Source organism: Poecilia latipinna, unplaced genomic scaffold, assembly GCF_001443285.1.
Source record: "Poecilia latipinna isolate Pla-1442-1.1 unplaced genomic scaffold, P_latipinna-1.0 Scaffold74, whole genome shotgun sequence".
NCBI lineage: Eukaryota > Metazoa > Chordata > Actinopteri > Cyprinodontiformes > Poeciliidae > Poecilia > Poecilia latipinna.
Genome location: NW_015112690.1, coordinates 384848 through 402412, shown reverse-complemented (window position 1 = coordinate 402412; position 17565 = coordinate 384848). Strand labels below are relative to the sequence as shown.

The window sequence follows — 17565 nt, the reverse complement described above, 5'->3', positions numbered from 1 at the left end:
TATTTCTAGAACAATGCAATCAGTCATTGATGTTTTTCAACTGAAGCCAGTGAGCTTCAGCAGAGCATCCAATCACACATCATTATTCCTCTGATAGACAAAATGTCTCCAAGTCCTTTCCTGGTTTTATTCTCTATTTAGCTGAGTTACAGTTCAAAGCTGCAGTTTGCTGCATATTTACATTTTAATTCTCAACAGAAACTCCAAATGGGATCCACTGATATTGTGCAGAAAACAAACTAATCAGTTTGCATAACAAAGGAGTTTACACAACCCTTTTAAAATGCATGACTTGTTTTTCACCTTTTGTGCACACATTGTGTGTAATCCAATAAAAATTCTATTAAATTCATTATAAATTGCACTTACAGTTTGTCAAAACACCTTTTGAGCAAGGTATAGTTTTTACAAACTAGTGCAGCCGTTTACTATCTCAAAAGCTAATCGCACCTGAACAACAAATCCATTGATAATAATACGTACGGTTTGCATCCCCAACTCCAACGTCTCTGTCTGGATGTCCAGCAAAAACAACAGTCAGGAGCAGCAAAAGCAAAGGAAGTGGATTAGCAGTGCCTGCCAACAGCCGACGGTGTCATCCAGGATATTTTGAGCTGTTAGCATCTTATAATAGTCTTAATACTGTCATAAATTAACAACCTTCAGACAGAATCCTCAATAATGTGAGTTACAGTATTTAATTTTCCTGGCCGATACTTTTTTTTATTCGATCTGAATTGAAATAATTTTCCAAAACATATTTAAAGTTACACTTCAAGTCCACAAAATCTTACCAAGTATCTGTCTAGTTTCGAGTCCAAATATCTTAGTACATCGTACTTGAATTAAAACAAAACCAACTTTTAAGTAGCTTTTCAGCAAGAATTAGGAGTTTGTTTTAAGTCAACAAGTCCTTCATATTGTTGAAAAAGTTTCACTGGCAGATTATTTCACTTAAAACATTTTTCAATGCTGAAAATTTGTTTTGCTGTTTTTAAAATGTACTAAGATATTTGTGCTAGAGACTACACAAAAACATGGTAAGATTCTGTGTTTCTGCAGTGTAAAAATGATCTCCACATCAAGTCTGACAATGTTATTCCTTCAATTAGTTTTAAAAATTGTGTTTAAAGATGTGAACTGAGGTTCAAGCCTCTGTTAAAGAGACGAAGCAGTGAATGTCGGCTGTGAAGGAGCCGAGGAGAGAAATCAGACAGACGTTTGTTGACGTTCATCTGCCAGCTGTGGTGAAACAATGAGGTAAATTAAGACCAGGCTGTAAATTAGCTTATTGCTGAGGCGTTGGGGAAATGCATTGGCAGCTGCAGGCCAGCTGACAGCACACATAAGAGCCTGCATTGGTAATCCCACCTGCCACTCTGAAGAGAAAAAGCCTGATTCCCCCAAAGACGATTCCTGTCATATCAGCACTGATTCCTCTAATAAGAAGATAAGTCATCCAGCGCTTTCAAATATCGATCGAACATCAGGAAAGATACGACAAACAAAGAGAAATCTGTAATTAAGAGAGCGAGTTTCTGTGGTGGAAAGTTTAAACTTGAGACTTTGTTTGCTCTGCTGACTTCCAGAAGTCGTCCATCTCAGAGACAGGAGATGCAGCTCAAGCAAACTGCGAGGAGCTCAAAGGTCAAAGGTTAAAGGTTCTGTTGCGTGGGCAACGATCTTATGACCCGGCGCAGTCGGGAACCTCAAGGTAGTCAGGTGTGAAACCAAAGTTAAGGGGAAACAAAAGGCGCAGAATAAAGTCAAAGGAAAGAACAAAAGATGTTCCTTGGAAATGAACTCAAACTGGTTTGAATAAGCAGAAGATTTGGATGTGCTGCTGAATGTATACTAATATGAACACACACTTCACAGCGTTTACTGAAGCAGAACATTATGACCGTTTAGTTGACGCTCAGAACTGAACGCGTTTTTATACGAGTACTGCGCCTTCAGTACTAAACTTTCACCTCTTGAACATTTGGCTCCATTTGAAGCTGCAAAGAACTCATTTAAAAAAACAAGTTCCACATCTTAATGTTTGATACCATCTGGTGATGCTCATCACCACGGGACCATTTCAGAAAACAAGCCGATTCCTGAGTGATCTATCAGTTCAGACAACAAATTATTTGGTAGGACGATAAAATAGTTGATACAGGAACTACGTTTGTGAATAACTGAAATCCGAAAACACTTTTTTCAGATGAACTCTACCAAAAACACAGAGTACAGTTTAGTTTTTGCAGTGTGCTTCATTTTGTTGCACAACTGATTTCTTGACGTTTGCAGCTCCTGAGCTTACACTCTGCTTTCTAAGAACCGTGTTAATCATCAATTTATGATTTAACGAAAGGTCACAGAGAGATGTGTCGAAATCATGACTTCAAATTTCTAGATCATCTTTAAAATTGTTTGGTGATCCTAAATAAATAAAGATGTAAATGGATAAGTTCTGTTTAAGACTGCAGATGCTGCATCGCCTCCAACTTTGCTCTCATTCCCTCCACTTCACTCTTCACTCAGCTGCACTTTGCCTTTTGACACATTTTCCTCCAGATGCATTGTTCCAGCTGGTCTGGGACTTATTTCTCTCTCAGCAGGCATTTGATCACGAAGGAAAACACTGGATGGAAAAGAATGTCACAAGATCAAATCTATAACCAGTTTTTCTTTAAGGAGGAATGTACATGTGCAGCAAATTCACAGCTTGGAAGCAGAATGCTTATTGTGGACGACAGGAAAGCGTCCAGAGATCGGGAACGCTGGTTGGATTACTCATCTGGGAGAAAGGAATACCAGCGGCACGTTTAAACTACTGGCGTCTTTTTATGTCTGTAAAGGGTCTTCAGTCAGCAATTTTATTGTTTTCATAGAGAAACACAGATTTAAAGCCATAGTCTGTAAAAATCTTACCAAGTATCTTTGGTCTAATTTCTAGTGCAAACACCTTAGTAGAAAACGTAACCGTTCAACAAGATATTGTTTTAAGTAAGTGAATTCTTTCAGATTATTTCACTTTTAACAAGGAAAAACTGTCTTGTTATAAGTGAAATAATCTGCCAATGGAACCAGTACTTCTTTTACAACTTTAAGGGATTATTTACTGAAAACAAGCTTGTATATCTTGCTGAAAGGTTACGTATAAGTTAGTTTTGCCTTGTTTTGTACTAAAATATATGCACCAGAAACTAGACTTTGTGTTTCTGCGGTGAGTTAGCTTAATTTCAAAAGCTCAGAAGATGAAAGCAGCATCCTGTAAAAAAGCTGCTTTTAGTAGGAAAACTCTTTGATGGTCCAAGTTATGATAAAGAGGGAAGAAATTAAGCGCAGATCTTTGGGATTTACAGATTCAACGCGACAAAGATTTAATGCATGAAGCTTTTACGAGTCGCAGGGCTTCCTCTGGTCCCTTTACGACCAGCTTCAAGAGTTTAAGGTCAAACGAAAAGGAGGTCAGGGCGACATGTGGCATCACACCTTTACCCTCTACGCCCCAACCTTCCTATAATTACCACATCCTGTGTTTGTCGTCCGGTTTCATGCTTTTGAGCAGACATCTGTCAAACTCGCTCCATGTCCTAAAATACTGACTTCTTCCTGTCCAGGACAAGTTTGGCTATTCGTGTTTGATGGCTCCTGTGTGATTGGTTTATACATTTTAGATAATTTTGTCGCTGAAAAGCAGGTATCTGCATTGTTAGTCATGTTGGTTTTGATTGGATTTCACATCTGTGTGAGGTTTCATTGCTACATTCCCACTGAAAAGTACCAACAAAAGGCTATTTCCTTACATGTTTCTCTGCAAAAACACAAAATCTTACCAAGTAATTTTGGTTTCTACTGCAAATATCTTACTACATTTGAAACAAGACAAAACTAACTTACCAGTAACGTTTCTGCAACAACAAAATAGTGACTCTGCTGAGTCCAACAAGAAATGCAGCATTTAGAAAAGTGACTTGCCAAAGTTTTGACAGAAAACACATTTTGACTTTTATGCTAATGGATCTTTGTTTGTTTTGTGGTGGGGGAAAAATAACAGCTCTAAATGTTGTACCTAAAATACACAAATACAAAACATCTTGATCTAGTTTGTCGACTCAAGAAAGTCAACAACCACAGTTGTCTGACTCAGACTCTTAAAGACGAAAAAAACTGTCAAGGGAATATTATCAAATATGACTTTAATAAGCTCTAAAAGGGAATCGTTTGAGCAGAAAACATGACTGAACTCTGCATTAAAGACAATTTTAAAAGAGCTGATTTGCGTTTTATGGACAGTTTTACTTGAAAGACGTTTTATTATAAACAAACTGTAAGAGATCATATATGAAAGAGTGGGTCTGATCTGTTACGAATCTCATGTTTGACATAAAAATTAAAGTTTGTAAAACAAAGAGACATGAGGAAACATCTGATTCCACTTCCTTAGCGTTAGCAAACATTTACTGGTTGTCATGGCAACCTCTCATGTTTCAGAGTTCGGTTCAACGTGACGCGTTTTCCTCTGAAACCTGTAGAAACTGGATGGATTCTGACTCGGTTGTGTATTATGTCATGAACTGAGGATGGAAACAAGAACACAGGGGGAAATTCAGCCCAGAAAAGCCTCGAGTGACTTTCTTCTTCTTCTTTTTTTTTTTTTTTTTTAAAACTGTTGCTTATTCATGAAATCATAGTTGGACTTTTCTCTGGATTCGACTCTGCAGGCCAGGTTTCCAGATGACCTACATCAAAACCGCTGCCAAGAAACAATCATGACCACATGGACGAGAATGGAAACACTTTAATTCCCTAAATCTAGGCAGCACTAAACTGCTGAGTCTTTTACCGAGAACTCTGGCGATTACTGCAATTAATGCAGTGTTTTCAGCTGTTTAATGGAAAAAGATGCAGTTAACATTGTTTCTCCTTCTGTGCTAGTCTAAACCAGATAACCAGCAACTAAACTGTCTATAACTTATTTCTGTTTTGCTTTGCAGTTTCCACTGCCCTAATCCAAGTTATTATTACCACAGTTCATAAGAGTTAGCAGTGTAGGTCTGTTTTATGACACGGAGACTGAAATCCAGATGCAAGTTGTCACAACAAAAGCAAAGAAACACAGTTGGGAGGAGAAAACAGCATCTGCAGACAGATAAACAGCGAAATGATTCAAAGAACCAAAAACTGCTTCACGTTGGCAGGAACATCAGTTTCTGTTTTAATCTGAATTATTAGTAGAAACGGTTTTAAGTCAAGAAAGCTCAACTCTCATTGGGGGAATGTGGATTTTGTTTTAGATGGAGGTTTTGGTAGGTGTTTGCATTTTGCTAATGGCTTTGGCTACTTTGGATAGATTAATATCTGTGGATGTATTCTACTGCCACACCTGAAACACTCATTTCTGGTCAAAGTAAATCGCCAGGAAGAGAATCATGGAGCTGCATGAGTCTGGTTCACCTTTGGGAACAAGTTACCAGAAGGTTCCCAGTTCATCTGTTCAATCAATTATATGCAAATGTCCACATGGTGGGAATGTCTAACTATGGAACCACTCAGGAAAGACGTATTTTGGTCCAAAACACACAAATTGCCTCCTGAATAAAAGCCAAAAATCTTGTGAAGACGCTGCTGAAGCTGGCAGGACGTCGTCATCGTCTACCGTGCTCCGTTTCCTGAATCGACATGGGATGAAATGTTGCTCAGCAAGGAGGAAGTCATTATTCAAACGAATGCAGTTTTCCAGTGCATACAAGAACTTCATTTCTGTGGTCTAATGAAACTGAAGTGGAAGTGTTTGGCAATNCTGGCAGATTATTTCACTTAAAACATTTTTCAATGCTGAAAATTTGTTTTGCTGTTTTTAAAATGTACTAAGATATTTGTGCTAGAGACTACACAAAAACATGGTAAGATTCTGTGTTTCTGCAGTGTAAAAATGATCTCCACATCAAGTCTGACAATGTTATTCCTTCAATTAGTTTTAAAAATTGTGTTTAAAGATGTGAACTGAGGTTCAAGCCTCTGTTAAAGAGACGAAGCAGTGAATGTCGGCTGTGAAGGAGCCGAGGAGAGAAATCAGACAGACGTTTGTTGACGTTCATCTGCCAGCTGTGGTGAAACAATGAGGTAAATTAAGACCAGGCTGTAAATTAGCTTATTGCTGAGGCGTTGGGGAAATGCATTGGCAGCTGCAGGCCAGCTGACAGCACACATAAGAGCCTGCATTGGTAATCCCACCTGCCACTCTGAAGAGAAAAAGCCTGATTCCCCCAAAGACGATTCCTGTCATATCAGCACTGATTCCTCTAATAAGAAGATAAGTCATCCAGCGCTTTCAAATATCGATCGAACATCAGGAAAGATACGACAAACAAAGAGAAATCTGTAATTAAGAGAGCGAGTTTCTGTGGTGGAAAGTTTAAACTTGAGACTTTGTTTGCTCTGCTGACTTCCAGAAGTCGTCCATCTCAGAGACAGGAGATGCAGCTCAAGCAAACTGCGAGGAGCTCAAAGGTCAAAGGTTAAAGGTTCTGTTGCGTGGGCAACGATCTTATGACCCGGCGCAGTCGGGAACCTCAAGGTAGTCAGGTGTGAAACCAAAGTTAAGGGGAAACAAAAGGCGCAGAATAAAGTCAAAGGAAAGAACAAAAGATGTTCCTTGGAAATGAACTCAAACTGGTTTGAATAAGCAGAAGATTTGGATGTGCTGCTGAATGTATACTAATATGAACACACACTTCACAGCGTTTACTGAAGCAGAACATTATGACCGTTTAGTTGACGCTCAGAACTGAACGCGTTTTTATACGAGTACTGCGCCTTCAGTACTAAACTTTCACCTCTTGAACATTTGGCTCCATTTGAAGCTGCAAAGAACTCATTTAAAAAAACAAGTTCCACATCTTAATGTTTGATACCATCTGGTGATGCTCATCACCACGGGACCATTTCAGAAAACAAGCCGATTCCTGAGTGATCTATCAGTTCAGACAACAAATTATTTGGTAGGACGATAAAATAGTTGATACAGGAACTACGTTTGTGAATAACTGAAATCCGAAAACACTTTTTTCAGATGAACTCTACCAAAAACACAGAGTACAGTTTAGTTTTTGCAGTGTGCTTCATTTTGTTGCACAACTGATTTCTTGACGTTTGCAGCTCCTGAGCTTACACTCTGCTTTCTAAGAACCGTGTTAATCATCAATTTATGATTTAACGAAAGGTCACAGAGAGATGTGTCGAAATCATGACTTCAAATTTCTAGATCATCTTTAAAATTGTTTGGTGATCCTAAATAAATAAAGATGTAAATGGATAAGTTCTGTTTAAGACTGCAGATGCTGCATCGCCTCCAACTTTGCTCTCATTCCCTCCACTTCACTCTTCACTCAGCTGCACTTTGCCTTTTGACACATTTTCCTCCAGATGCATTGTTCCAGCTGGTCTGGGACTTATTTCTCTCTCAGCAGGCATTTGATCACGAAGGAAAACACTGGATGGAAAAGAATGTCACAAGATCAAATCTATAACCAGTTTTTCTTTAAGGAGGAATGTACATGTGCAGCAAATTCACAGCTTGGAAGCAGAATGCTTATTGTGGACGACAGGAAAGCGTCCAGAGATCGGGAACGCTGGTTGGATTACTCATCTGGGAGAAAGGAATACCAGCGGCACGTTTAAACTACTGGCGTCTTTTTATGTCTGTAAAGGGTCTTCAGTCAGCAATTTTATTGTTTTCATAGAGAAACACAGATTTAAAGCCATAGTCTGTAAAAATCTTACCAAGTATCTTTGGTCTAATTTCTAGTGCAAACACCTTAGTAGAAAACGTAACCGTTCAACAAGATATTGTTTTAAGTAAGTGAATTCTTTCAGATTATTTCACTTTTAACAAGGAAAAACTGTCTTGTTATAAGTGAAATAATCTGCCAATGGAACCAGTACTTCTTTTACAACTTTAAGGGATTATTTACTGAAAACAAGCTTGTATATCTTGCTGAAAGGTTACGTATAAGTTAGTTTTGCCTTGTTTTGTACTAAAATATATGCACCAGAAACTAGACTTTGTGTTTCTGCGGTGAGTTAGCTTAATTTCAAAAGCTCAGAAGATGAAAGCAGCATCCTGTAAAAAAGCTGCTTTTAGTAGGAAAACTCTTTGATGGTCCAAGTTATGATAAAGAGGGAAGAAATTAAGCGCAGATCTTTGGGATTTACAGATTCAACGCGACAAAGATTTAATGCATGAAGCTTTTACGAGTCGCAGGGCTTCCTCTGGTCCCTTTACGACCAGCTTCAAGAGTTTAAGGTCAAACGAAAAGGAGGTCAGGGCGACATGTGGCATCACACCTTTACCCTCTACGCCCCAACCTTCCTATAATTACCACATCCTGTGTTTGTCGTCCGGTTTCATGCTTTTGAGCAGACATCTGTCAAACTCGCTCCATGTCCTAAAATACTGACTTCTTCCTGTCCAGGACAAGTTTGGCTATTCGTGTTTGATGGCTCCTGTGTGATTGGTTTATACATTTTAGATAATTTTGTCGCTGAAAAGCAGGTATCTGCATTGTTAGTCATGTTGGTTTTGATTGGATTTCACATCTGTGTGAGGTTTCATTGCTACATTCCCACTGAAAAGTACCAACAAAAGGCTATTTCCTTACATGTTTCTCTGCAAAAACACAAAATCTTACCAAGTAATTTTGGTTTCTACTGCAAATATCTTACTACATTTGAAACAAGACAAAACTAACTTACCAGTAACGTTTCTGCAACAACAAAATAGTGACTCTGCTGAGTCCAACAAGAAATGTAGCATTTAGAAAAGTGAATTGCCAAAGTTTTGACAGAAAACACATTTTGACTTTTATGCTAATGGATCTTTGTTTGTTTTGTGGTGGGGGAAAAATAACAGCTCTAAATGTTGTACCTAAAATACACAAATACAAAACATCTTGATCTAGTTTGTCGACTCAAGAAAGTCAACAACCACAGTTGTCTGACTCAGACTCTTAAAGACGAACAAGAAAAAATTGTCAAGGGAATATTATCAAATATGACTTTAATAAGCTCTAAAAGGGAATCGTTTGAGCAGAAAACATGACTGAACTCTGCATTAAAGACAATTTTAAAAGAGCTGATTTGCGTTTTATGGACAGTTTTACTTGAAAGACGTTTTATTATAAACAAACTGTAAGAGATCATATATGAAAGAGTGGGTCTGATCTGTTACGAATCTCATGTTTGACATAAAAATTAAAGTTTGTAAAACAAAGAGACATGAGGAAACATCTGATTCCACTTCCTTAGCGTTAGCAAACATTTACTGGTTGTCATGGCAACCTCTCATGTTTCAGAGTTCGGTTCAATGTGACGCGTTTTCCTCTGAAACCTGTAGAAACTGGATGGATTCTGACTCGGTTGTGTATTATGTCATGAACTGAGGATGGAAACAAGAACACAGGGGGAAATTCAGCCCAGAAAAGCCTCGAGTGACTTTCTTCTTCTTCTTTTTTTTTTTTTTTTTTAAAACTGTTGCTTATTCATGAAATCATAGTTGGACTTTTCTCTGGATTCGACTCTGCAGGCCAGGTTTCCAGATGACCTACATCAAAACCGCTGCCAAGAAACAATCATGACCACATGGACGAGAATGGAAACACTTTAATTCCCTAAATCTAGGCAGCACTAAACTGCTGAGTCTTTTACCGAGAACTCTGGCGATTACTGCAATTAATGCAGTGTTTTCAGCTGTTTAATGGAAAAAGATGCAGTTAACATTGTTTCTCCTTCTGTGCTAGTCTAAACCAGATAACCAGCAACTAAACTGTCTATAACTTATTTCTGTTTTGCTTTGCAGTTTCCACTGCCCTAATCCAAGTTATTATTACCACAGTTCATAAGAGTTAGCAGTGTAGGTCTGTTTTATGACACGGAGACTGAAATCCAGATGCAAGTTGTCACAACAAAAGCAAAGAAACACAGTTGGGAGGAGAAAACAGCATCTGCAGACAGATAAACAGCGAAATGATTCAAAGAACCAAAAACTGCTTCACGTTGGCAGGAACATCAGTTTCTGTTTTAATCTGAATTATTAGTAGAAACGGTTTTAAGTCAAGAAAGCTCAACTCTCATTGGGGGAATGTGGATTTTGTTTTAGATGGAGGTTTTGGTAGGTGTTTGCATTTTGCTAATGGCTTTGGCTACTTTGGATAGATTAATATCTGTGGATGTATTCTACTGCCACACCTGAAACACTCATTTCTGGTCAAAGTAAATCGCCAGGAAGAGAATCATGGAGCTGCATGAGTCTGGTTCACCTTTGGGAACAAGTTACCAGAAGGTTCCCAGTTCATCTGTTCAATCAATTATATGCAAATGTCCACATGGTGGGAATGTCTAACTATGGAACCACTCAGGAAAGACGTATTTTGGTCCAAAACACACAAATTGCCTCCTGAATAAAAGCCAAAAATCTTGTGAAGACGCTGCTGAAGCTGGCAGGACGTCGTCATCGTCTACCGTGCTCCGTTTCCTGAATCGACATGGGATGAAATGTTGCTCAGCAAGGAGGAAGTCATTATTCAAACGAATGCAGTTTTCCAGTGCATACAAGAACTTCATTTCTGTGGTCTAATGAAACTGAAGTGGAAGTGTTTGGCAATAATCATCAGTACATTTGAAGGAAAAATAAGATTCTGTGTAGTACAGTGGTGGCAGCATCATGCTGTGGGGCTGTACTTCTCAAACCGGATGGCATCAAAAGGAAAGAACGTTATGTAGAAATATTGAAGCAACATCTAAAGACAACAGCCAGAAAGCAAAGCTTTTATAAATGGAAAAAAACCCTGAAAGTGGTTACAAAGTAGCTTAAGGGCAACAAAGTCCATGTTTTAGTGCCTGACCTCAATCTGATAGAGAAGTTAGGGGAGGCAAACTGCAAACCTGACCCGGTTGCTCCAGTTCTGCCAGGAGGAATGGGTCAGAACGGCGAGGAACTTGTGGAAGGAAACCCAGAACATTTGACCAAGGTCACAGAGTTCAAGGCAATGTCAACAAAAAGCGAGAAAATGTCCGAAAAATTCTGGTTTTGAAGACATTAATAAATAAATGTAATATATTCTCTCATTATTGTGTCTGGTTTAACTCCAAAGTGTGAGAAATAAAATTTGTATCTTTCTATTCAGCGTATGTAAACTTCTGGACTCAGCTGTAGATCTGACACTGCCAAAAACACAGAAATCCAAAATCTGCTGCTTTATGCCAGATCGGCATCTCACTGGACAGCAAAGCAGATTGATCTCATTTTAAAAACCGTCTCAGTGGTACAAACCTCTGGTTCCACTGCAGAGAGATCCATTTTAAAACAAACATTGTATTATTGATAACTAACATTGGATGTGCATGATTTTAATGCAGCTCTTCTCTTCAGGCTACTTTCACCTGCTCGTCTTAAACATGATTATTTTTGCTCCATTACTCCTGAATCATGAGTGATTTACAAGCTATAATTGATGACAAGCCTTAGAGGTAGTTAAACTCTTAGGACCAAATTGCCCTCCATGGTGATTGGTGTCCCTATAGAGATGTGCAAAAAGCCTGGAAATAAATTTAGCTTTTACTGCTGCAGCATAAATCTTACACAGACACAAACTATAAAAATCCAACTCTTCATTTCAGGAAGTTCAGACAGAGGAGAAAAGAAAATGTTTAGATTATTTTGGATCTATAAAATCACCCAGCATCTTATTTATTGATACCTTTAATTTTTATGAAACGCATTAATGCTGGGAAAGATTTTAAAAGCACACATTATGTGGCTCTCACTTTGCAAAAATAAAACCTTAGCAACTATTTTTGGTCAAGTTTCTGGTTCAAATATCTTTTTACTCCTGAGATAAAACAAAACCAACTTGCAAATAACTTTCCAGCAAGATATAGGAGCTTGTTTTAAGTCAAACGTTCCTTCATACGCAGGAAGAAATCATTTGTGGTCCATTATTGAAAGCTAACATGATTTTTAGTGTAAATAACCACAGACATGCTTCCCAGCTCGTCTTCATGGCACTTTAAACATAATTTTTGCTCCATTACTCCTGAATCATGAGTGATTTACAGATTTCACTCATATCAGGTGGGAACTCTCTTAAAACCAAGCTCCAGTGTAAACAAACATGACCGACAAGGAAGAAGAAATAGTTTGTAGACTAGTTTTAACAGAGAAAAACAATACAAAAGACATCTGGTGACTTTTGTTTGTCTTTTGTATTTTGGATTCCCGTCCATGTGTCCATCATTTTGCTTTCTGATTGGTTACATATGTGCAACAGACTGCGTTCTCATTTGTCAACCCACATGCTACAATCCAACATGCTGACTGTCCCCGATTTTAGAGCAGAGGTCCCAGCGTCACACACCAATTACAGCAGGAATATCTCATAATATTATCTTTAGTGGCCTAAAAATTGGAATGGGAAAATCGAGCCAAAAACATATCAGCATAAGGACCTGAAGATGTGCACATCAGCATTTCAATTGCACTTAATCAGTTTAGTTAGTAGCTCCTGACTTATTATTAAGTCCAAATCAGACAGTTTGAGTCTCCTAACTGTGCAACACTGGTGCTGCTAAAATCATCCGAGTCAATTTAAAGATATTAGTTTAAAACCTTTAGATCAGATTCATACCATAGAAACTGCAGTTGCAAAAACAACATTTTAGCATACAAACCACCAATGACCCATTTATTTCTTTTTGGCTTGACTTTAGATGAAAGACTGTTTTAAAATGAAAAGGACGGTTTTTTGTACATTTGAAGGTGCGTGTGTTATTGGGTGAGACAGACAACAGGCACAAGGGGAGGGCCATGCGCAGTGCTAGTTTTTTTATGTAAATTTAACATATTGTGGTTGTTGTGCACCATTCCTTCGACCAAATTGGAAGCAGAGGGACAATCTTTCTTTTTCATATATAAACGTTGCCTGGGTTTGCTTCATTTGGGGAATAAAGACTTCTCATGGTGACAAATTCTCTGCATTTCTTCTAACTGAGCTAACTCAGACAGCAGTTAGGAGACTGTTGATAGATAGCAGCTCCACTTTGAAACAAATACCCCGAGTCATTCTTTTACAAGACATCTGGGCATTAGATAAGGTACGTCACTTCTAAATGGCACGAAGGCCGTCTGCCGCGCACACACAGTTTCCTCATTATGTCCACCATAATGGTCTCATCAGCTGAGGGTAGCCACCTCAACACCAGCAACCCCAACGTCTTTTTCATTTTCCCCACAAACCAACAGCGCCCTGCATGTCCCAGATAATTATCATCATCATCATGTGGAAATAATTATCATGCGTAGAGCAGATGGAGAGCATCACCGTTTGGCCGGTGCAGGTGTGTGTGTCCGCTAAAGAGCGTGTTTGTCTGCATTAATGGAGAGTCAAAGCACCGGGACGCTTTTATGGTTTCCCATAACAAGTGATTTTATTGTTTTATATGGGCTCATGTTGACACCAAACTGCAAAAACATCCCACATATACATATTTGGATTCTGCATACCAATAAAAAGCTTTATTCCCTTGTTAATATTTCCATATGTTTATTCTTCACAGTTCTCTTACACTGTTTTCATTTGATTTCTTAATAAACTCAGTAAAATCACAGCAATAATGCATTAAAACATGCGGCAGTCCTCTCTGAATGGAGTTGTTGTACATTTGTGTCAAAATTAAAGCCAGAGCTTTCAGGGAAAATGTCCTGCAGGATACGCTGCTAACAGACAAACCTGTAGGAAACTATTTGCTCTTTTTCCCGACAAAGGAAAATCATTATACCACCTTCTTCTCAAAAATCAAGCCCAGAAATGGGAATGTTGCTGTGGCGACAGCTCTGTTTTTAGGACTATTTACAGCATGCAGCCTGGAAATATTTGTCCCTGGTGCCTTCTCTGGCAAGCCAGCCTGCATACTCCAGCACACAAACACACACACACTTCGTTTATTCCCTCCCTCTCCGTCTTGAAGAAACATTGGAATCATGGCAGTGGATTATAAATATGGCAAACAGACAAACAGCCTGACAGCGGAGCCACCGCTCCAACAACTGCCCTGAGCTCTGCAGCCTTACATACAACTACACAGAGCCTGGCAAACGTTTTTACAGCCACGTGCCCACAGCATGATGCCATCACTACCGTGTTTCACCATTAGGGTTATGTGCAGCGCATTTTAATGCTGGAAAGTAGCTCGATTTCGGGGTCATCTGACCAGAGCGACTAAGTTTTCTACTTGGTTCGTGGGAAAAATTTATTTTAAGCAGTTTTCTTTTAAAAACCGTTTTATATTTCTGATTTGTGCGACACCAAACCTGGCATTCCACCCGAGCTGTGGCTCTCTGCAGCTCCTCCAGAGTTACTTTTGGTCCTTTTGACTGGTTCTTTGACGAATGATCTCCTAGTTTTCAGAATAATGTGCTAATAATCTGTGCTGGTACATATCCAGTGGTTACTATACACCCGTTACTTTGCTACTTAATCAGATTTAATCATAACTTCTTTGTGTTTAATACTGTTAAAATACTGCATTGGTTTAGCTTAATGGCATTTAGCTACGCAGGTTTTCCATGGCATTATGATGCACAGAACAAATCCAAGTGTCACATATGCACCAAAAACAATAAAACAATCTGTTCATTAAAATGGCACATTATTGATGTATTAAAAGAAATACACATACAGTATGCAAACTTAATTATTTTCTACAGCGAATACGTTCAGAAACTACTTTTACCTTCAATAATTTAAGCATATTTAAGAGCAAGTATTTAGTTTTACTAGTGTACGTTTTTGTCTTTATTTGTACTTTCACTAAAGTACTGTGTTTGAGTACTGCATCATGAAATGCAATGATTTTTGCAGCGTTAACAGAACAAAATCTCTTTCTAGAGATCATATTCCAATGATCTCATAATTTAAGCCAAAGTTTTCTTTAACGTGCCTCCAGTTGTTGAAAGCTCCAGCCTGAGATGGACCGTTTAATCTCCATCGACTAATGAGACCCTACAATCATCTGACGAGTTCTGGACAGTGGTGCCTCTGTGACATCAGAGGTCTGAGGTCAAAACAGCCGAATAGAAAAACAAAAACCACCAAATGTCGATGTGGATTCCAGCCTGGTGATGAAAGTGATGACGGCGTATTAGCCATGATGGACTCAGCATCATCTTCTCCAACCTTAGTCACACAATGAAGCTCTTTGTAGGGTTTCGCTACTGCAGTGGGAAATGCGTGCTTCGTTCAGTCTTAATTGGGAACATGTTGAAGTGATCAACGCTCGAGGTTTGAAAACGTGTCATAAGCTGTGAAAACACTCCGAAAGCAGGAGCTGGGAAAATAATTAAAACCAGATTAAGCCAACAGAGTCGACGAGGATTTCAACGAGCACTCCAAGTCTGCAGAAAACTTTGTGAAGCCGGAGTTCCAGCATCCTGCAGAAGACCTCTTAAAGTGGCAGTATTATGGTTTCCAGGCACATAGTGCCACTTTATGGCATAATCAAGTAACTATGTTAACTATAGTGGTTGTAAAAACGCTACACATATCAAATATAACTTAACTTGATAATTTAACACCATGAAATTGGGCCTCTGTCTCTTTAAAAACTCCTGCTCTTTCTGAAACTTCATGGCTTCTCTATTAAACCTTTAAAAATGTTTTTATCAGCATTTTACTGAGAAGAAGCTCCTATAATGAGCTCAGAAGATGCACAGTTCCACCAGGTGTTAGCTAATTGCTGCTGGCTAGTCTGTAGGAGCTGAGTGAGGGGAGAGGGCTGCTCTGAGGCGGAAGCTCGGAAACTGCAGCTCCGAGGAGGAGCTGCGTCCTCGAAGGCGGGGCTACGTCCACCAAGGCGTTTTGCACAGCTGAATGGTTGCCATGGAGATTAAAGGGTTTCTCAAGCATGCATGAAAGAATCAAGGCAAAACTCCAGGCATGTTTTGATGAGGGAATAACATGATGTAAAGCTCAAAAAAAGTAGATTTTACTTAAAACTGCTCCTTTAAATGTCTCATTAAAAGCAATGAACTACAATCTTTTCAACACTTGGCTCAAAAAGCCCATAAGCACATTATCAAACCATCACTGCCAGGCATGTTGCCACACACTCTGCTGTCAGGGTGTTGGGTTTACAGCAGTGAAGTTCAAATTCTCAGGATTCTGGAGAAAACGCATCAGCTCATAAACAATTAAAACTCTCATAAAACTGAACGGTGCTTCATCATTCACCCTGTGGTCAGGGCTGAAGCTCCAACCTATGATGTGCAAACTTTCCAGAGCTTGATGAAGGCTTTGTTTTACCATCCACACACTTATTTTCCATTGCAAACCTTTGCTTTGTGCAGCGAGACCAAAACCAGTCCAAATTTGGATCCTCAGAGATCTCTAAATCTCTCTAAATGATCTAAACCACCCAAGACTTGCAGAAAGCTTTAACACCTTCAATTAAAAATACATGAGGTGGTTTCAGAGAAGGAAAACTGAGTTTTTGGTGAGATTATGCAAGAAAAATCTGAATTTGTGTAAACTGACACCTTTGCATGTTTTTCTGTAATTCTTCTGAAATATAAATGTTCATAGTGCCAATTCCAGTTCCAAAGCACAAACAAAACAGTTTTCCTCAAAAAGTGAAGTCAAGTTGCACATTTTTACAAAAGCAAACTTCTGAAGCTGTAGTTTTTCCACCAGCGGGGTAAAATGAGAACTTTTTCCAGTAGCAGAGCGAGTGCACATACCGTCCAGCAGCTGATAGGCAGAGGAGTGATGGCAGCACAGGAGAGATAATCCAAAGAACCAGGGAGGAATGCTGCACAAAAGCACATCCAGAGAGTGAGAAAACCAACTAACACCGTTTCAAATCAACTTACTCCCAGAAAATATGCCGTGTTTCATTTACCGTGAAGCCATCTTCACTGATGGGGAGCTTAAATCCACACTAAAGTTTCCCTTTTCATTTATTTGGTGGTGACAGAGAGAGAGATGGAGCCCACTCTGTCGCTCTTTCACTCCCTCCAAGCTAAAAACTTCTCCTCCTCCTCCTCCTCACTCTCCCTCTGGTTCCCAGTCAAACAAAGGCAGCTTCAGTGCATCGGGACTGGGTCTGAAACCCGACTCCCCCCTCCCCGTTCCTCCACGGACCACCGCTTTCTAATGCAGCCCTCCCCTAGACTTCACAGCACCAGATACAAATTAACACACTCCGGTTGAGCCGGCCCTCCTCCCGCAGTCTTCCTGCTCCTCCTTTCACCGGTGCGGTTTCTCTCACTTCTCCGGAGCTTGCAAACCTTTTTTTTTTTTTCCTTGTGTGGCCTTGGCTTGTTGTGGGAAGAGCACTTGATGTTTGCAACATCAGAAGCATTTTTAATGAGGGGTATGTTCAGTGCAAACTCCTACACTGAATAAGCATGGGAACTGCCGTTCGCTGAAACACATGCAGAAGTTTCCCAAATAAAGAATCTGGACTTAAAAATAAAACTAAAACAGATTTAGCTTAATCTGCTAGCTTCTTATTGTAGAA

At 39.3% G+C, this 17565-nt stretch overlaps 1 protein-coding gene across 4 annotated transcripts in view; it reads right to left on the bottom strand.

The window, feature by feature from the left end:
- Positions 1-17203, bottom strand: part of LOC106935959 (collagen alpha-1(XVIII) chain-like) — a 62699-nt gene extending 45496 nt beyond the window's left edge. The window contains exons 1-2 of one of the 4 annotated variants that reach the window (XM_015016714.1): positions 16945-17203; positions 16784-16854 (exon numbers count right to left, since the gene is read on the bottom strand). In XM_015016714.1, the coding sequence (XP_014872200.1) occupies positions 16784-16854; positions 16945-16955 (82 nt within the window). In that variant the 5' untranslated portion in view covers positions 16956-17203. The remainder of the gene's footprint in view (positions 1-16783; positions 16855-16944) is intronic. The other 3 variants (XM_015016707.1, XM_015016724.1, XM_015016731.1) reach the window with 3 other exon arrangements.
- Positions 17204-17565: the final 362 nt, after the last annotated feature.